Source organism: Xyrauchen texanus, chromosome 22 (genome assembly GCF_025860055.1).
Source record: "Xyrauchen texanus isolate HMW12.3.18 chromosome 22, RBS_HiC_50CHRs, whole genome shotgun sequence".
NCBI lineage: Eukaryota > Metazoa > Chordata > Actinopteri > Cypriniformes > Catostomidae > Xyrauchen > Xyrauchen texanus.
The window spans coordinates 23,054,549-23,076,083 of NC_068297.1; the positions used below are offsets into that span (position 1 = coordinate 23,054,549).

The following is a 21,535-nucleotide window of genomic DNA, read 5'->3' on the forward strand; positions in this document are numbered from 1 at the left end:
GAATGGCAGCGGGAGTCTCTGAGGACACATCTGTAGTGCAACCATACCAATTATGGATATTGAGAACGTCGTAACGTTATGGAAAACATGCCGTAATGTACCCTGAGTGTAAACATTAGCCACATTCATTGTGAAGTGTGCAAGCGATTTGCAAAGATTAATATAAAGGTTAATAAAACGTTACACTTACTTCTTCTGGAGGTGCAGAGGGAATATAAATAGTTGGTACCGAATCTTTTTTCAGCAGCAGCTTCTTAGCAAAACCAGCTTTATACTGACCCTCGTTTATAAAGCAGTCTGGTGAAAAATGATTCGCGCAAACATGAACGCATTGACGTTGCTCGTGGTGGAATATTCCCATCGTAAACAAAACTCAGCCACTGCGTCTTCAGCGGTTCAGATTTAGGAACATCAAAATGACTGCTGTGTTCGTTATTACACCGAAGAACAGAACACCACAATCGCTTATAGGCGCCATTCTGCTCCAGTGTATCAACAATGATGACGGACTATGATTGACAGGGCGGGTCTGTGTTGAAACACGGCTCGATTTGAGGCAGGGGAAAATATATAAGGAGATTAAAACAACAACACTGGATGGATTTTTATCATAATAGGATGGTTGTGTACAGGCACAGCCAACACACATTTCAGTACAATCAACTTGAAAAAGTGCATGTACCATTATATGACCCCTTTAACTGTACTTTAGAGGTGACCTCATTAAAGCTTTTTTCTATGCTGACCTCATTGAAAGCATTCACATTAATGGTGCTTTACATATGAAGTCATGATGGTTTAGTGCTCTTGAGTGCCTTTTCTACTTGACTGGCTTCACATCTACACTGAGAGCCCTGAAACATTTTTACCTCTCACGGTGCTTTCACAAATTGGCCTCACTGCTTGACACACCACCATGCACTCATGATTAAAAGGTCTTGTATTGCCAAAATGACATTGCTTTCCAAGGTGGTGTTTTGTTCAAGCAGCTTAGGGACAAATCAATTCCATGCAACTATGCCAAAACAAAAAGAAAAAAGGTCCCTATCAATGCAAAATGGATGATTTTGCCTCCGTGTTTTAGATGTATTAACGTCTCCCTCAAGCTTTTGCTAATTAATGCTAAACAGCTGTGGAAAAGGTAGCAGCTGTACGCAATTATCTCACCCTGTGAATAAATTGGTATGATGACCGCTTTATTCAGAACATATATGATGAATTGGGTGTTGGCAACGGTGACTGCTGTAGTTTTTGGTTTGTAATTGAGTCTGCATTGTTAGTAGTCCGGTAACTTGCTGTCTAACATACGAGGTGTAATGACAGCCCGATCTAGTGGCAAAATGATGTTAGCACTGTTTTATCACAACCGCCACTTAGTTTCTCTTAAAGGGACAGTTCACCAAAAATATTTGAATCGAGTGATGAACGGCAGGCGGATTATTGTATGTGTTCTTCGAGAGCGCTCGTGGTAATGTGGATACACACCCAAATGGTCAAACACAATTTCCCAAAATGCCAATCTTGGTGAGGGATTAATGTAAACAGAGTAAGATATAAATAAAGTGAATGTAAATAGTGGGAGGAAAGCAAATAAGTATAAAAACGTTGGACTTGAATGTGTAAATGTAACCTAATAGACTTGTCGCTGTCTAGTGTGACATGAAAACAAGAAAACCACTCACTGCTTTTTTTTTTAGCTTTAAAAGTTAGTATTATTATTTATTTTGGTATAGACATTGGTATCAAGAATCATCAAATCGACTACTGAAATTTTGTTATCATGACAATGCCTCTTATAATGTATAAATTGTGCAAGGTAGATCTTTATAATAACATGATAAAAAAAAAAAAATAAAAATAGATCTCATTTCATAGAAGTGTAAGCACCCCTGACTTAAAATAAAAATAATAGAGATGAGTGCTGGGTAAAAATATAGATTTGATTTGTTCTTTATATCTTAATTCTTTAATATGTGAAAATGAGCACAGAGCAGAAGTTTTTTTTTTGACTCGTTCCATTTAATGCATATCCATTTACTGTCAGTTCTTGATCAAAACAACAATAAAAAAAGAAAGATTTCATTCTGGTAAAGTAAACATGCAACTTCACCCTCATTAATATGAGCTCATCCAAAAAAATGCTGAACAGAAGTCTTAAAAGAGACAGGAGAGATTTAGCACTTGTTCTCAATGTAAATACTGTACTTATTCAAACAAATCTTTCATTCTGTGTCAATGAAGGGGTACTTGATCATACTGATGGTTTTGTGGGGGTACTTAAACAGAAGGAAAAAAAAAGTTGGGAAGCACTGGCATAGAGTCCAACGGTTTGGTTCTGGAAGAAAAAATCCCATTATTTTTTCCATAGGGGAATTGATTCCTAACAATATCTTATAAACCTTCAGAGACAGACCTGCAGTGGGGTCAAGGTGAGGAGGTCCTGCACAGACACGTCGCTCAGAGCTCAGAGGTTGTCAGTCAATGGTATTTATTTCTGCTGAAGCCATCAGTTCTCGTTATTTAACCCTTTATTTTTTAGAAATAATGTATAATAGTGGATTTTCTGGTTCTTCTTGTTGAAACTACACTACCCATGATTCTGAATAAACAACCCACCCATCAGAGAATTAAAAAGCATGCTAAATAACCTCTGCAATGACTGCCCACTCACATGATGTACAGTGAATTACGCAATCTCCATACACTTAAACTACTTGATTAATTGCAAATATCTGAATATATTGCAAAAAATGAAAAAATATATTGTTTCTTTACTTACAATAAACAACTTTAAATCATAGTTTTATATATTTCTGTTGTTTAATTTGATTACCTCATTAACAATGCTTCTTGGGATTGTAGTTCATGCCAGTACAACTACATTCTTGTACCTTTGTCTTTTTGTCTGATTTTGAAATAGTTTTTGCTTCAAATCATGTTTGTACTGGTGTGATTTACAGCAGAGCTGATCCTAAGTCTATTAAGAAGGATTTCATTTTTGTATATATATATACACATACACACTGTTGTGCTCTATTAAGCGCAGGGACATTCTCATTCTAGTGGACATTTGATTGGACATAAATGTGTAGTGCAAGATTGGTATCAAGAGTCATACATTTTTATTTTTTTTATCCATTTTCCCCACAAGAGAAAGACTGAACATTTTAAATGTGTATCTCTGCTAAAAGTGAATGTTATCAGCCAGGAGTACAGTAGCATATGGAAGGCATCTACGCTAGAAGACAGAATAAAAGCCACAAAACTCTGTAATTAATGATTCAAGGATGTATGATGGACAAGGAAATGTAAAAGCAAATATTTTATTGTCATGCACAGGACCATGATATGCCCAGTCCTCCACAGAAGCCACTTCCTGCGGACCCCTTGATCAGAGGCCATGGTGTGGGTCGCAGCATGTCCACAGAGGGAGTTCGGATACCGGGCCCTTGTCCTCTACCCGTCCCGACTCCAACAGTGCCACGACCACCCCCTTCTGTACCACTCCCAAACAGGTCAGTCCAACTGTGACATTAGAAAATCACACCTTTATTAAGTCATGAGTGCATCAAAACTCTAACACTTGCTTTTTGGATACATTGTAGACCACTTCCCAGATTACCACAGTCATGTTATGATCACTGACATATGGACACCACAACACTGAAGGTGAATTTCACCAGCAGCTGAACACACTTGTTTGCACTATAAAAAAAAACTTTATTGGACCAAGTGACCACCCCTGCAGAACTCCATGGAGTTTCTTACAGAGAAGAGGACTGACATGACACCTTGGTGCTGTGCCCCCTCAGAAAAGGTGTTTATTTGTCCTCGCTCAAGTACTGCAGAACTATTCAAAATGTATGTTTATTGTGAGGAGACAACGATGTACTGTGGTGGACAATTTTTTACTGTATGGTCATTGTGAATTTTTTTTTATATATATATATATATACACATACACACACACTTTAAAATATTGTTGATTACAAAATAAGGAATGCTTTCATTTTTTATGCTGTATCCTCTACTACAATATATCTGCTAAGTCTGTGGAAAGAAGTATGTTGGTGTGGTGAAGATTTAAAAAAGACCTTTTAAAAATGACAGCCTGTCTGGTATACTGGAGTATGAGACAACATGAGATTTGAATGACTAAACTATGGGAGATCCTTGGAACTGGATCAGCCACAAAGTACAAAAATCTTGCCATAAAGGATGAGCATTATTGTTCACTCATAGTTCAGTCATTTGTGTTGTACTCTGTTATAGTATGTTAGTGACAGTCATGCTACCGGACACCGACAGACCAACTTTTCTTGTTAATATTTATGGTCCAAACACGTAAAAGTCACAACATCGGGTTGTGGTCAAACATCTACTGGTGACATCACACCTAATAGTGCTAGAAATCACCATTCAGTATTCTACTTTGAGCCTTCAGTCTACAACAGTTTTCATGCCGGTGTCATTAAGGCCTTATAGTTCTGCATTCACACTTGAAAGACCCCATGAATTAAGAAGAATATTTTGTCCAAGTGTACTCCTAAACATTTACATAAAATTTAATGGATATAAACATTCAGTATTTTCACCTGGAAAAATGAACTGAAAAATCCTAATGACTCATCTTGCACTACAGATTTTTGTCCAATAAAATGCTCCCTAGAACAAGAATGTCCCTTCTCCTGCACCCAAACAGCAACTTTGCTTAAATACATCAGAAAACTGCACCAAGGTCTCTTTCGAGGCGAGTCAGCCTACTTGGTGGCCATATTTGGAACACTTCCGGGCAGGCTGGGCAGCTATTTTCAATGAAAACAAATGGCAAAAAAGTACTGGTACAGGTATTTTTCAGACTAGCTCAACTAAAGCGCATTCTCGAGTTGACTGACTGTTGATGTCTGTACCTAAAGGGTGATTGGCTCTTTTACCAGTAAGGCAGAACTTCCTTTTTTACTTTCGTTGGCCATTCTAATTTCTCCCATTCATTAGCAGTGGTCCGTCTCTGCTAAACTGTCTCTTGACTGCACTCATTTCATGAGGTCTTCAAAGTGATGTTATGTGAACATTCTGCCAATACTTTAGGCAATAGATGTTGAATATTCTGCACTGTTTTTCCTTGTAGATTTTCTTGTTATATTTTATGTAAAAGTATTCTCTTTAGCCATATCCAGTGCCCAACCTTTTTATTATTTATATAATGTTTGAAACCAAAATAACTTTGATTTGGATTTGGTATGAGGACATAGTAAATAACATTGCTGGTGTGTCATCACAGCTATAGCATTTTTACACAAGTGGTCACTCCATAGCCAAAACACAGCTTTCTTAATGCACAGATGGACTCACTGTTATTCATAAACTCACTGGACTATTGTTCTGCCTGGTGCTTTACCCTGAGGGGGAAATCTCACTTCAGGTTTTCCAAATACGGTTATGATTAATTTTCCAGCGCTGTTGCTTTGGGAGTGTAATGTGCCCAGCTGTCACACAGTAACTTGTTTAAGCAAAGCCCATGTGTGCTTGTGTTGTTTTTGTTTGCCTAGTCACAACAATTTAACTTTTTCATATACACACATGCTGATGTATTGTATGCTCAAAACTGTTTGTAATATTTTGACAGACAAGCTGTAATGAAGATGACTGCTCAGTTTTGCACTGGGTGTCAATTCCATGTTGTAATAGTTTTCTACAAAGTCATTTTTTTAATTTCTATAAATTAGGAAGTTAAAATGGAATAGTGAATGCCTCGGAAAGTCAATGTTCCCTTCAAAACTGGATAATCACGGTAATCACAGACTTGAATGAGACTAGAACAAATAATAAATGAGGATATCACTATCATGGATTTAATTTAGCTTCATTTAACACTCACAGTAACATGAACATAAAAGTTGTTTTTAACAACTACAAATTTTAATGTATGTAAAATATGACATTAGATAGAGATAATTTTTCCCTCTGAGATGTATTGTCCATTTGATGTCAGTTGATTTGAATCTTTCAAGATCATTTATTCCAACAAGTTCATGATGTTCTGAAACAAAAGAAATAGTCGCTGTTTGGATCAAAGCTCAAAAATAATATTTATTATTATTCATTCCTTTATTAATGGCTTATTATGTTACCTCTCTCTCAAATGCTTTTGCCATATCAGCTGCACCTGCTCCATACTTTATTAAGGTGTAAATAGACATTTACAACGTGTTAACGGCTTTCATGCTGCAGAATGTTTGTTTTGTGCTCCACTCATTGCTCAATCACTTACGGATTCTGAATATTATGGCGATCATAAATTTTCCTTTACCTCATTCTTAATATGGTGGTCTGCCCCACTGTCGAGTAGCAGCTTCACCAGTTCCTCGTGGTTATTCAGCACAGCTACCTAGAAGACATTACCAGTAATGGCAATAAAACACCTGCAATTATGATATTTATCTCATCCCTGACAATTCTAGTGGCTGTTGTTTTGATGATAACTACCATTAGTGGTGTCTTCCCAGCCTTGTCACGGACATTTACATCAGCTCCAGCCTGGAGAAGGATAGAGGCCACCGCAGCATCCCCACTGATGGCTGATACATGCATGAGTGGAGTCCAAAGAGAGACCTTATCCCTTACATCCACCTGTCAGAGTACAAATAGACAAATGCTTTTAAAGGAATAGTACACCCAAAAATAATTTACTCAACCTGCATGACTTTTTCTTCAACAGATTTCAAGAGGAGAATTTGGAAATTGCAGAAATGGCATACTACACAACCCTAGAAAAAAAGTATTTTCAGAGGCTGCATATTTAAGGGTCTTACCTTTTCGTTATTTTTTTTTCATTACCTTACCTATGAAGCCTTAAAATGCAGCCTTCCTGAGGCGGTTCTCTAGGCTTTGGAACAGACCCAAAGGCTATTGATGCCAAAATGTTGGCATTCTGGGTGTAGTTGAAACAGGGCCTGGCACAGGCCAAATTGATGCCCTACGCAGTTCTGTGATATCACTAGCAAGCGACATGGTGGGAGCAACAAGGTGATCGTCTGAGCACATATAACGTGCAAGGAAGGGCTGCCAGAGGAGTTTCTGATGTCCCCTTAGGGAGTTGGTGCCCTAGTCTGACTGCATAAAATGCGTATAGGGAGCAACAGCTCGGAGTTGAAATCAAGATTAGATACACCTTTGATGATAAATTGACCTCTGACCTCACAACCTTCCTGTATCATGTATGTGATGACAGGCTGGTGTCCCCCATCTACAGCCCAGTGGAGAGGAGTGCAGCCATCCATGTCTTGAGACTGCCAAGAGGCCCCACACTGCCGCAGATACTTCACTGTTTCCAGGTGACCGGCGTAACAGGCCAGCATTAGACTGAAAAGAACAAATGCAAAGAAAGACCGGTGTAGAATGATGATAAAATGTATTCTTAGTAAATACAGTATGCTAATTTAGGTAAATTGAAAAGGGCATACTGTATGTAGGCTCACCTGTCTTTTCCAGCACTATCTCTCATGTTAATGTCAGCTCCATGCTTCACCAGGATTTCCACTAAGCTATGAGCCAAACAGACACTGATCATTATTGGAAATATATGACTATTTCATCAATTGCAAATAGCATAACAATTCTGGGAATAAAGGGAGACTGACAGCTCACTATGATGTATGGTTTAATCTTTCTGTTACAACGCTTAATGCACAAGACTTTCACCTACTGTTGCACTTGTGTATATGGTCGTGTGACAAAGTGATTTGAGTTATGACTTCAGGATCAAGTTTACCTGGTAAAGCCTTTCTGCGCTGCCACCATCAGAGGGGTGAACCCCATTTTGTCATGAACATTCACATTGACCATTCTAGAGAGAAATTACATGAAAGATTAAGAACTGATGTAACAACACAGATATAGTTGCTCCGAAAAGTACATGGCCACTCAAGCCCAGAGTAAACTGCAAAGTATACTTCGGGCAGACGCGAACATACAGGACACACAAGCACTAAACGCATCTTTGAATGCGAAGAAAGCGCATGCCTGCAATAATTTGCACCAATTAGTGGAAGCACAAAGTGCCAATACTCACATTTGAGCTGTTGCGGTCAAAGAAACGCAAGACGCAATCGCCGGTAAATAACAGAAGACGAAGGTAAAAACAACAACAGTAGATATTTGTTTAACTCGAGTCTGAAGGAATATAGAGGCATCTAGATGGATCTATCCTGAAGAGACTGTCCGGTGTCTCATAGCACGCATACGCCAAACGAATGTGTATGCACGGTGTCAAATAGAGTAAATGTTGACAGGCTCGCGTCCAATTGTCGCGTCCTGAGCAGTCACGTCAAAATCGAAGTATACTTTGGGCTTTAGACACTTAAAAATATCTTTCTCCTTATATGTTAATATAAAATATGAAAGCAAGTGGCATTTGCAAACATTTGGTGTTAGACCTTTTCTCTGAACTACCTCTCAGAACTAGCCATTTTTTCAATTGCTTTAACCAGTGGTTCTCCAAGTTTGACAACCAGAAAGTGCCCAAATACAGCATAAAAAGTGGGTTTGTACAATATTTATGAAAAATAAATCCCACCTGGTTTGATTTTTTGATGAAAATTCATTATTTACACTCACCATCATGGCATCCCAGATGTGTATGTCTTACTTCTGCAAAACACAAAGACTTTTAAAAGAAAATTTCAGCTATGTTGGTCCTCACATTGCAAGTGAATGGTGACCAGAACTTTGAAAGGTTACATAAAAGTAATCCATATCCAGTGGTTAAACACATATCTTCAGAAGCGATATAATAGGTGTGGGTGAGAAACAGATAAAAATGCTAGTTCTTTTTTAACTATAAATCTCCACTTTCACTTCCACATTCTGGTGTTGAAGTGACTTTCACATTCACCCACCTACTGGTTGGGGCTGGTCAAAGGTGAAGATTAAAAGTTAAAAAAAATATTGATCGGTTTCTCACCCACACCTATAATAGCAGCTTCCTAAGACATTGATTTAACCACTGGAGTAATATGGATTACCTTTATGCCTCCTTTTACATAATTTCTGGAGTTTCTGAGCTCTGGTAACCATTCAATTTCATTGTGAGGGCCAGTAGGGCTAAGATATTCTTCTAAAAACAATCTTAATTTGTGTTCTGCAGAAGAAAGACATACACACTTGGGATGGCATGAGGGAGTGTAAATGATGAGAATTTTCATTTTTTGGGTGAACTATCCCTTTAAGTGTCCAAATACTGCCACTGTATAATGCAAATATAAATCGCAAGAATATTCCGTTGGCATTGTATTACAGCATATACTGAAAAGTTTGGTAAGCATGCAAGAGCTTGCAGTCAGTATGTTTACATGCACAGTTATAATCAAGTTACAGTGGTTTTTGCATAGTCAAGCAACAATTTTCATCTGTCCATCAAAGTACCGGTATACATAACACAATGCATTTGCAAACATTTTTTGGTTCAACGTTTGAAGGAAGGACATCTGCTAAGGTGATATTTTGCATCTGATTAGCACGTAAAACCAAACAAAAGGTGTCAGCTATCTAGCTTTTCAACAGCGAGACTCGCACGACACCGGCACATCATGGGAAACTTTCTGCAGCCACTGTTGCAGATGAGGTTAGCAATAATTCTGTACAACCTTGCCCGATGTGTAGAGTGCAGAGTTGTTGCTATCCAGTTTGGTGTCTGCAAAATTGACCATATAGAAGTTTTTGTATTTATTCTGCAAGGGAATTGAGTCTTCAGTTAAACACTGCATAACCAAAGTGCCTACTGCAAAGGAAGCTTGCTTGAACAAAAGCACCAAATTCCTCAGATCATGAGATGTATCAAAGGGACCCATATTCCTATTTTGAAAATACAGAAAAATGCTACATTGCAATTTAATGTACAAGGACGTATGGTAAGAAGGTGTATTACAGTAGTGCTTTAAAAAAAAAAAAAGTATACAGTGTGCAAAGCTTCTTATGAACAAAATAATTAAAAAAACAACTCATGACAGATGGTGGTACACCTGGTGACAAGCATCACCATACTCGTACCCGGCATTGCTTGAAGGACATGGCTGGGGTGTTGCTGCTGGAGATGGTTGCAGGCTGTGGATAGCCTCCATTATCGTTGAAACTATTTTGTTACTGCTCTCCAAGATAGTGGTTACCAGGCGCTCCTCTCTTTCCTGGCTTTGCTGAAATTGTTCAGAGACCCAAGAGTTCTGCATCTGCAGCATTCGTTCAAAGAACCTTTCCATATCTGCCGTTTGTCGTTTTCTCCTCCTCCATTCAGCAGGCCTACTAACCCCTGCAGAAGGAAGTGAAGGAACAATATAGTTAGCTTACCAACTGACTAACATTTAGGTCTCTAATAGTTGTCAAACAGAAATAAGTTCAGAGAGGCAAAAGAAAGCTTGGTGAAGTACTGGGTGGAGGGGTGCTAGCCTTCTCTGGTGATGAGTCTTCCGAAACAGTGTCGCACTTGACCTCAACTGAAGCTGGCTCTTCAGAACTTCCATCCAGCTTTGTACACTCTTGAATGCTTTCTGGAGGGGACACAGTGGTTACTTTACAAACATAATGCTCAGAAACCATAAAAAGTACACATTTATTGTTAGTTAGGCCATTGTCACACTACACTCTGTAAGGGAGACCAAAAATGCAAGATCATGTGAAGAAATTTGACATTCAGCTGCACACCAAAGTTTGAGTTTGGTGAACGCTCACCTGCAAATTCATATAACGAGAATTCTTGACACAATACAAAGAATACATTTTTCAAAGCATCATGTTTTATTGTTGCAGGAAAGAGAGTATATAGTACAGGGTTTTTTCCTGGTTCACAAATTGCTTTTGGTGGTGAATGATGTATACGGTCATCCACATGCATTTAAATAATACACTGGCAGCCAAAAGTTTGAAATAATGTACAGATTTTGCTCTTATGGAAAGAAATTGGTATTTTTTACCCCCAATTAATATTTTTTATTGATTCAAAAAACACATACACATCGAATCAACATTTAACTTTCAACCCCAACTAATAACCCTCCCCAACGAACACCCTTGTGGTCACATATAATAATATACACACAAAGAAAATATAATAAACATACACTATTAAACTAAACTTCTCTCTCCCCATCCCCTCCCTGAGAGTCCACCAAAAACGCTAAATAATTACCCCATTTCTTATATTTGCAATATGTAACAATTTTCATGTAATGTTTGCCTTTTTTTTGCCAATGTATGAACGGCTTGTAACACAAATTAAAAACGGAGACCTTCCCGGACTTCCTAGGTTGCCTATTAAAGCCTTCAGACTGATTTTCATGCGAAGGGAGCAGGTCGCTTTTGCCGGGAAAATCCAAATGATGTGATGTTTATGCGCGCTCCCGAGAGCCTTGCCTCAGACAATATTAGATTCTCTTCTGCTATTCAACAGCGACAACAAACAGCAACACGGTAACATTATCATATAGATGGAATCCAGCAAATATCCAGCTCCCAGCACAACACCAACTCTGAGCAAGCCAAAAACATTTATCTTCCAAATCCCGTCTGACTAAGCGGGAATGTGATCGTGGTCGAGCGAAAACTAGAGTGATCACCAGCAGGGCATTTGATTCCTGGAGGGACCATCGTTCGGTTTTGGTGATCAAAACAGACACTGAATAGATGACTTCTAATTGGACAGGTAAGCTTACATAACTGCAAATAATGTGAAATATAGTGCCATAAGGAATGATCTGTGTAATTTTAGCTAACTTGATCTTGCCTGCTAACGCTGACGAATCCTGGGTTGCATTTCCTTTTAAGTTGCATAGTTTTGTTCATGGTTTTCCAATACAAGGACATGCATCAAGTGACATTTTTGTTGACAATGTCAACAACAAAATCTACAGGAAGTTGTCTCTCCACCCTTTAAAAATTGAAGAGCATATTTACTTATATAAGCCCATTATTATCCCATTTGTTACATAATATTACATCTTTATACACATATTATACAGAAGGAAAGGCTCTTCATTACCATGGTTAAATCAGAGTAGCTAGTATTAAATAATAGTAATAATAATAATAAAAAATTATAGTATTTATGAAAAAAAAAAATACTAGCTGAAAGACTTCTTGAAAAATGCCACTTTTGATATAAAACGAGGTCTAATAGATTCTACCTTTAGATTCTATCGGACTATGATAAATGTTTACTGCAAGAGTACCATTAACATACAGGTGCGAAGGGACTTCAATGTTTCTAAATTGCACAAATAAAAAATACATATTCATCTCTGGCTTGCTTTCTCTTGCATGTCAATGATGCCGAGATCTACTTTTATATTTAATTTAATCACTGAGAAGGTTTACCTGCAAAATTAGTAGCACCAAACATCACAAGCAGCCTCAAGAATGGACATTGAGTAGCCGTATAACACTTTTCCTTGAGCAGAATATTGCACTACAGATCACTAAATTCGTTCAAAGGGGAAAGCGAGATAGAAAAAGCGCACTAGCTTGCATGGTTGCCAGATTACACAAAATAAGTATAACATTAGGCGGAATATTTCCAATTTGCGCAAGTATAAATCTCAAACTGGGGGTGTTATCTCTTATCTGGCAACCTTGAGCATGGCAAACGCTTGTGGAGGCGCGTTAGGTCCCAATGCAAGTTAACTGAAATATCCAATGAAAAAGAAAAACGCTTTTACGATAAATGAGCTTAAATTGCCCATGTCTGCTTTAGCAGTTTCCTAAATAGTCCTAAATAGTCTATCACTTGGGTGGCCGCCGAAATATCTTCAATGGGAGAACCATGGCATTGCTCTTTCCCTGCGGTCCGCAACCCAGTCCAAATAGAGCAGTTGAGAAAAACTGCTTTAACTCACACTCATGTCAGACCCCCTCGCCTCACTTCTCTCTGACATTTTCTCAGCTGCGTGCGTGCATGCCGCAAGTTGACGAGTCTGACAGGCAGATGAGGAATAAAGCAGATGCGCATGTGAGATTCTCTGTGCGGTTGCACTTTTTTCCTCAATACCATAGATAAGCAAATGTACATGGTATGATAACCGTCAATTTTCAAACCGTTGTATATCGTGAAACCGGTATACTGCTGCAACCCTACTTTCAACTGATCACAATGTATAGTCAGGACATTAATAACATAAAAATTACCATTACAATTTGAAAGAATGCTCAGAACTTATTAAACTACTTCAAAGAGTTCTAAGCAAAAAATCCTCCACGTTCAGCAATGACAGCTTTGCAGATCATTGGCATTCTAGCTGTCAGTTTGTCCAGATACTCATGTGGCCTTTCACCCCACAGTTCCTGTAGCACTTGCCATAGATGTGGCTGTCTTGTCGGGCACTTCTCACACACCTTACAGTCTAGCTGATCCCACAAATGCTCAGTGGGGTTAAGATCCATAAAACTCTTTTCCAATTATCTGTTCTCCAATTTCTGTGTTTCTTTGCCCACTCTAACATTTTCTTTTTGTTTTTCTGTTTCAAAAGTGGGTTTTTCTTAGCAATTCTTCCCATAAGGACTGCACCCCTAAGTCTTCTCTTTACTGTTGTATATGAAACGCAATAAGCGGGTAGAATTCAATGAAGCTGTCAGCGGAGAACATATGAGCCATCTATTTCTCAAACTAGAGACTCTGATGTACTTATCCTCTTGTTTAGTTGTACATATGGCCTTCCACATCTCTTTCTGTTCTTGTTAGAACCGGTTGTCCTTTGTCTTTGAAGACTGTAGTGTACACCTTTGTATGAAATCTTCAGTTTTTTGACAATTTCAAGTATTGTATAGCCTTCATTCCGCAAAACAACGATTGACTGACGAGTTTCTAGAGAACGACGTTTCTTTTTTGCCATTTCTGACCTAATATTGACCTTAAGACATGCCAGTCTATTGCATAATGTGGCAACTCAAAAACAAACACAAAGACAACATTAAGCTTCATTTAACAAGCCAAATAGCTTTCAACTGTGTTTGATATAATGGCAAGGGATTTTCTAGTATCAAATTAGCAATTTAGCATGATTACTCAAGGATAAGGTGTTGGAGCTGCTGCTGACAGCTGGAAATAGGGCCTGCCTAGATTTTTTTACATCAGTAATGTCCTGATTATACATTGTGATCAGTTGAATGTCACTTTGGAAAATTAAAAGCAGTGTTGGGGAATAACAGAATAAATGTCACTGGAGTATATTTAAAATACAAAGTTTAAGTAACTGTATTCCAATTCCAAAAGAGTTACAATTTAAATCATTAGTAAGTAGAATAGTTACATTCAAAAAGTATTTTGATTACTGACGAGATTACTTTGCATTTAATTGTAAATTGTTTCATTTAATATTTAGTCCTTTCAGATGGAAAACATCTATACATATAAATTATTCGATTCAAAGTGCATTTGAACAGCGGTGAAACACTTTCTTATGATGCGTTACATTCATAAGAGCAGAATAAATATAAATAAATCTTGTGTAAATTGTCAGCTAAGCTAAAATGCTATTCTAGCCATTTTACATGCACAAGTTACCAGGCACCGTAACGCTTTCTCCGCGATTTGTCGGACTAATCCTTTTTTTCTAGTAAGACCTTTGATATTAGGGCAAAATAATTAATATTCTTGATGATAATTTTTGTATTGTTTTTCCTGTAAAACTAAAACAAGATCTATTTAATTATTCTTGTTTTAAAAACAACAATGCATAAGATATTTAGGTTTTTCAGAGAATGGATTTTTAACATGTGTATTTTGTCTCACTGTATAAAAAACAAGACCGAGTTTTTATAGTCAAAAAAAGTGAAGAAAAAAAATAATAAAATCAACCAGTGCTGAAGTAATACAAAGTATTTAAAATACGTTACTGACCTTGAGTAATCTAACGGAATATGTTACAAATTACAGCATGTATTGTGTAATCTGTAGAGGAATACATTTCAAAAGTAACCCAACCAACCCTGATTAAAAGTACCAATTTCCTTCCAAAAAAACAGAATTTTTACGTTATTCCAAATATGATTCCACTGTCAGGCTAAAAAGATAGTAATTGTAGAGAGAGCCTGGAGAGGAGTTTCAATGTCAACTGGTACATTGTCAAAAAGATATATTTTAATAGCCATCTCTTCCTGTGGCCACCTTCTTTATCACTCTGTGATGCACACCTTTCAAACGGACCTTTCACAGTACCATCCAAACACTCTGTCAGAGATACCCTAGTGTGCAAGCACCCTTAAGACCAAAACATACTTTGCGCAAGTACATAAAAGCAGACACATATTTCAACACAAGCTTAATTTCATGTGTCATTGCGAAATGTGCCAGACCGCAATTTATAACACAATGCAACTACGCACTGCATTCTCAACTTTGCCACAAGGAATGCTATAGTGAGATTAGTTTGAATTAGTGTGACAGAGAATATCGGTGAGCAAGTAAGTTAAAGTTAATATATTTATAGCAATTTACCTGAGTAAAACCACATCTAGTTTAATGGCAAATAAGTAACTATAACCCCCTGAGTTCTGAGGTCTGTTCACGCCATGGTACAGCAAGGACGCACATTAGGCATGTTCAAATAGGCCACGTGTTGGCAATGCAGTGGCCATGCACTAGCATCTGTGTTCACATACATGCATAGTGTGCATTTCAAATTTAGCATGCATTTTTATGTTACTGTGGCGGTCACCAACCTTGAGTCTTCAAGAGGGCGATAGCTAACTTCAAGAGTTTGTTCCATAAAACCAGATGTGTTATTACTATTTAGACAATTTGCTATAAATATACCGACTTCAGATTTCTTGCTCTACGATTTTCTTTTCAAACTGTTTCTCTGCACTTCAAAACCGTAGAAGCATACGGATAGTAATGTCCACCATTTCGGAAACACTGAGAATATAATTGGCATTGAGGTCTGAAACCAGAGCCAGTCTACCAAGGGGACCCAAAAAGGTTAGCAAAGCAATCTATAACACAGTGGTCCCATAGACATTCTATGAGCTGCACACTGTGCAGGAGACCTGATGTCTATGGAGGAGATGCTTGAGTGTGCTGAATAAACTGCTTTTGTGAAGAAACAGCTCATCACTTAAAGTTGCACTAAACTTTTTCGACATAAAACGTTTTACTCCTAAAGAAATGATTTGTAATTTTGAAACATGTATAATCATGAATTCTCACAGTAAATGAGGCTCTAGTCATATCAGTAACCTTATAAAAGCTGTTATTCTACAAGGGGCAGGGGCACCCTCATGGGTGCTGCCATTTCAGAATCACGTGCCCAGCTGAATACTGCTCGCTTAATCTCAGTAATCGTCTTTTTATTGGACACCTTCACTCAAATTAAATGAATCATGGCTGATTGTGAATAGTGAATTTCTACAATGGCATCTTTAACTGAAAACTATTAATTTTGAATTAAAGTCCAAGATGACATGAGCAAAAAGTTACTGAGTGCACCTTTAATGAATTGACCACCTGTCCACTCATCTTCAACATGTTTTAGGCTACACAATTCTTATGTAATGAATGATGTGTGGAGTTTAGGATGATACATTTGCTGTTTTTTAAGAGATGTCAAGACAAATTTGCTACAAGTTGGTTTCAGTTCGCAGCTCTACCCATTTGTGTGGGATCTGAAAACTGAGACTTACTGTTGTAACACCCTATTTGAGCTAAACTGTAACAAATAGGCTCTTCTCAATCGAAAGGCTGCAGCCTCATTAGGCTGATATCTCGGATGCCACGTCATCGAGCATAGTTAAAGGCTGTGCCAAATTGTAAAGACACTTGTAAGGCAGCCTCGTTTGCCATATTTTGGAGGATGCATGAGGTGCATCCTTAGTGGCCATCAAATCACCCACAATCCTTTGCATATGTCCCATTTTTTTTAAAGGCCGGAAAACTAGTGTTTATATTGCAAGCATTTTTGCATGCAAGTAGTTTATACAATACAACAAATGAGAAGATACAAAGCAAGGACTGGTCTAGGAAGGACACAGTCTTACTAGACTGCAGCCTTCCGTTTGAGAAGCACCCTTCGTAAAGCAATGAAGAACGAAATCGAGCTAGCGTATCTAGAAGCGTCTGCGTTCACGTAAGTACGTCGAGTGTGTTTCAGGCTGCAGTGTTGTTTACTAAAAAAACATTGCAAAACTAGCTAAAATCCTATGAAAAATGTGAACCAACTAGCTGGCAAGCATTTATAATAAAATAACAGACACAAGCACTACTTCACAACTAATCAAATAGTGGACAATAGTGTATGAAAAAGGCAAAAGTTTTAGTCTTTTGCTAGCTTGGACAATGCAATGCAACTCACCTGAAGCCGAGCACAGGAGTGAACTGTTGTCCACGACATTCACAGCGGCTATGGACAATGCTCGATGTCCCAAAAGCTCCGTCAAAATCTCCGCATGTGGCGTGATGACTGGATTGTACCCGCTCGCTCCATTCATCTTCTTTGCTCTGTAATAACTCTGTTTGAGGTGTTTCCATCGTACGCGGATCTGTTCGGGGCTTCGAATAAAGCCCGCTTTTTCTAGCTTTTTGGCGACATTTCTAAAAAGTTCGCCGTTCCGTGTTTTACGGCCGTCTATATATTTAAGAATGCCCAGCTCTTTTAGCTGCAACAGCATGAATGCCGTCTCCTCATCCGACCAAAAATAAAGACTCTTAGCGTTCGCCATAATACCTCTACTTCTCTTGTGTTACGTTCGACGTCAAATCGATCTTCTTTCGGTGCATGCGCACAAACATGCAGTATGACTTCGTGAAGATTCGGATTGGAGGGATTTCAGGCGGACTAAACAAAGTTACTTCAAGGCAAGTCGGTCCACTCGGCTACCATATTGGGAAGGCTCCCGTGCAGCTATTTTCAGTGGAAACAAGCTGCAAGAAAGTACAGCTCTTATGTAGTTGAATGGAGAAAGACCAACATCTCTAAAACGGTTTGTCAAATATTACAATCAAATAACATATTTCAAATCATCAGTAACTCTGACAACAATTATATTATAAATTGTGCCGCTTAAGCTTGGATCATGCTAAAAACGCTATTTGTAGAGCTGGTCCAGCTAATACGCATGCGCTATCTCGATTAGACTGAAAGGCGAGGTATGTATGTAAAAGGTGATTGGCTCTTTTACCTGTAAGTGCGGGACTTACGTTTCAAAATTCGCCAAATTGGGCGTTCCGATTTCTTCCATTCATTTTAATAGACGTTCTCCATTTGTGGCCAAATAGTCTCTGGACTAAAGCGTTTAGATAACTTTGTAAAAAACGAATTCTTTTGAAAATGGAACTTTTAAAGTGCATGTAAACATACTGATTTTGATTCTGTGGTCTTACATATGGGCAATGTGCCTCACCCAGACTGCAGCACTATGGTCAGCCCCTTCACATCTTCTCTGTTCACAGCCTGGTGGAGGTTCCTCCCACTGAAAGGCTCTCCTGTTGCCACAGCCCACAGCATCAGAACATCAACCACATACATCTTGTGTGAGTGATTCACTAAATGAGCTATGTTTACTAAAATATATTTTCCAACCCATAACAAAAAGGAGCATGAGATTTAATACAAAGAAAACCTGAGGTCAAGTCTTCGAAGGTAAAATCTGATTTGCTCACGGGTGGTGAAGACAGAGACCGCTGGGCTGAGGTAGCCCTCCCCTGAGGGTTTGGTGACTCTCAATCTGAAACTGTAAGAGGTGCTGGGCTTCAGTCCCTCTGCAATATGATGGGTGCCATACCCTCTGTGATGAAATACCAAAATATAAGTTGTTACCCTGTAACAACCTATGTTTCTAAATAAATATATCTTAATGTATTATTGGCACATTTCTTTCATATTTAGACCAGTTGCACATGCCATAAGACACATGTCCAAACGCTGATACAGTCACAGCATTTTCTGAACTAATTAATTTGGCAATATGTGTGGAAATAAATTACACAAAACCCCAAGGAAAGATATAGGTCAGTCAGAGTTACTGTAATAACATGTATAAGCTCTAATTAACTATATATTATTTATATTAATATTAGCTTGAAATACTCTAAAATATATATTCAGAGTGAGAAAACTCACATGTAAATGGTTTTGCACGTGTCTGTTTTTGTGTCCATCTGCTCCACAGAAAAGCTGGTCCAGCATTCAGGGGGGCCATCTTGACGTTTTCTGTCTTCATTAATCCAGCTCAGCGCAATACTATGATGACTGACCTTACCAATCACAGGTGGCTGAGGGAGCTCAATAGATAGTGTCAGCATAGCTGTATAGATATTTAATTGAGAAAATAAATGTACATTTGGGCACAGACACTTAACATCAGAAAGGTCTATTGTTTACCCTAAAATATAGCATTTAATTGAATTGCTATGCAACATGGGCTATTCTGGTTATAGATATAAAACTATTACACAAAATCACAAACAAGAAACCCATGTCCCTATATGACAACATGTATGGTCACTCCTGTTTTCCTGAAATTAGAAAATATCAAACTTTGTAAGCTAAAAGACAGTGAGATTTGAACACAGTAACACCTTTAGGCTTATTTAGTTTTTCATTTATACTCAACAGAGCCATAACAATGTTTTTGTTAGGTAGAGATTTGTTTTGACATGGTTTGATACCCCAAACTCTTTGGTAAATATGTAGTACCCCGATTTTGCTATTCAGGTGTGACATATTGGTAAACTGCAGCCTATTGGTTTTCATCTTAATAAAGGTTGTGAGTATCATGTAACAATGTGCTAAGAATAACTATTAAGAATTAAGATTGTTCCTGATTCATAATTAAGTGACTTTTTAATCACTGCTGATTTTTTTAGAAATAGACCTGATATTGTAGCATATTCAAGGGCAATTGAAAATGCAACTCTCTGTTTGGTTAAATGGTCTGCACTTATATAGCGCTTTTTTCTAACCTCAGAGGTTACCAAAGCGCTTTACACTGTGTCCCAATCACCCATTCACACACACATTCATACACCAATGGCGGCAGAGCTGCCATGCCAGGCGTTAGCCTACCATTGGGAGCAACTTGGGGTTCAGTGTCTTGCCTAATATATATATATATATATATATATATATATATATATATATATATATATATATATATATATATATATATATATATTAATCACATAAGAGAGAAATATATAAAGACATTTGAATAATAGTTGTAGTAGGCCTATCTGAACATTTTAAAGGTTGCATGAAACTATTTATGTTGTTGTTTTGAATAAGGTTTGTCTAGAACAGTTTGTTTCATAAATGTTTTACCCCACTTCAAGACAGCTGACTGCAGTTTTCTTCTTTCTATTGTGCTGTATTATATTTAGGACAACTGAAGCTTTTTGGTTGTAACTAAATACCCTGACAATAAACTCATATAGACAAAACACGAATCAGCAGTTCACACACTCATTGAAAAAGGTCCAAACACTTGTCACAGGAGTTATGGGACATACATGTAATTTCTGTCATGTAAAGTGGCTATTTAGAGACGGCTATTTATGTAAAGTTTGTACAGTAATGATATTCTTTGTAAAATGGTTCAGAAAAGAAAAATACTATTGTACCCCCATTAAAGGTACACATCTTTTACTGTAATGTGGCATCACAGTGTCAAGCCAGTTCGTACTTTAAGTGTCAGATGTCTTCCTTTTTAACACTTTACAATAAGGTGCCATTTGTTAACATTAGTAAACAATGAACAGCTATATTCTTATTATTTTAATTTTATCCTTTTGCTTATCGCGGCGCCATTTTGTGGTCCGTTTTGCATAACGTGGCGGCTCATTTTTATCTTATCTCGGCCCGCTCCGTTCTCCCAGTGGCCAGTTCGCCCCTGAACGGCCCCAAAGTGCGTCGGCCCACCGGGAAAATGTCCAGTAGCCTATGCCAGATTACCAGTCCAGCCCTAATTGAATGTGAACAATATATTTAAACCAAATGATCGTATCAATTTATTATCAGTGTAACAGTCTAACGTTTCTTTTTCCAGTTTACAACAAAATATTTCTTAAACAACAACAAAATTACAATAAAACAGTTCTCTTACATGTGTTCATCGTTGTCTCCTATGTATCCTTAAGTTATACAGATAAGATAAGTTCCCCGCACAGAGGATGATAGCTTGTACAGATGTAAATCAGAGTGTGCTGCGGTGTGTTTTTGTCACATTCTCTCTCAAGTTTTACCGTTGCCATGGTGACAGCAGTACGCGCTACCGATGGACCATTTCAATTGCTTTCAGTTTCACGTCACGCGAGCTTCTGAAGTGTCGTAATTGGGAATATTGCATTAGTTTTAATAGGAGAGCAATGCATGGCTACGCAGACTGTGCATTGACAATCAGTTTTAGTTTCATGTTGTATACTCTCTTTCATCGGCGTCTATTGTGATGGGATTAAATTACATCTCCACTGATTTAGAGCGGGACAACTGATGACACAAAGGCGTCCACTGGCATTTGGAGGTAACCATTTTAAGACTAATTTATGTAACACAGATGCATT

General features: G+C 38.0%; 2 protein-coding genes across 5 annotated transcripts in view; one reads left to right on the forward strand and one right to left on the reverse strand.

The window, feature by feature from the left end:
- adam12b (ADAM metallopeptidase domain 12b) overlaps positions 1 to 5,627 on the forward strand; it is a 165,662-nt gene extending 160,035 nt beyond the window's left edge. Inside the window, exons 22-23 of the mRNA XM_052153684.1 lie at positions 3,340 to 3,515; positions 3,606 to 5,627. Coding sequence (XP_052009644.1) covers positions 3,340 to 3,515; positions 3,606 to 3,645 — 216 coding nt within the window. The 3' untranslated portion in view covers positions 3,646 to 5,627. The remainder of the gene's footprint in view (positions 1 to 3,339; positions 3,516 to 3,605) is intronic.
- Positions 1,998 to 21,194, reverse strand: fank1 (fibronectin type III and ankyrin repeat domains 1). 4 transcript variants are annotated; one of them, XM_052153688.1, is made up of 11 exons: positions 21,079 to 21,194; positions 19,098 to 19,281; positions 18,638 to 18,762; positions 18,379 to 18,460; positions 7,772 to 7,846; positions 7,479 to 7,544; positions 7,197 to 7,362; positions 6,487 to 6,630; positions 6,311 to 6,388; positions 6,132 to 6,176; positions 5,829 to 6,040 (listed from the first exon to the last, which is right to left on the reverse strand). In XM_052153688.1, exons 1-11 carry the CDS (start codon positions 21,086 to 21,088, stop codon positions 6,017 to 6,019), a joined length of 999 nt encoding a protein of 332 aa, XP_052009648.1. In that variant the 5' UTR covers positions 21,089 to 21,194; the 3' UTR covers positions 5,829 to 6,016. The 4 variants fall into 4 exon arrangements, with proteins under 4 accessions (XP_052009646.1, XP_052009648.1, XP_052009645.1 ...); XM_052153685.1 differs by lacking the exons at positions 18,379 to 18,460; positions 18,638 to 18,762; positions 19,098 to 19,281; positions 21,079 to 21,194 and adding exons at positions 10,048 to 10,303; positions 10,422 to 10,541; positions 17,331 to 17,721 and having other exon boundaries at positions 5,855 to 6,040; XM_052153686.1 differs by lacking the exons at positions 5,829 to 6,040; positions 6,132 to 6,176; positions 18,379 to 18,460; ... (1 more) ...; positions 19,098 to 19,281; positions 21,079 to 21,194 and adding exons at positions 1,998 to 3,525; positions 10,048 to 10,303; positions 10,422 to 10,541; positions 17,331 to 17,721.
- Positions 21,195 to 21,535: the final 341 nt, after the last annotated feature.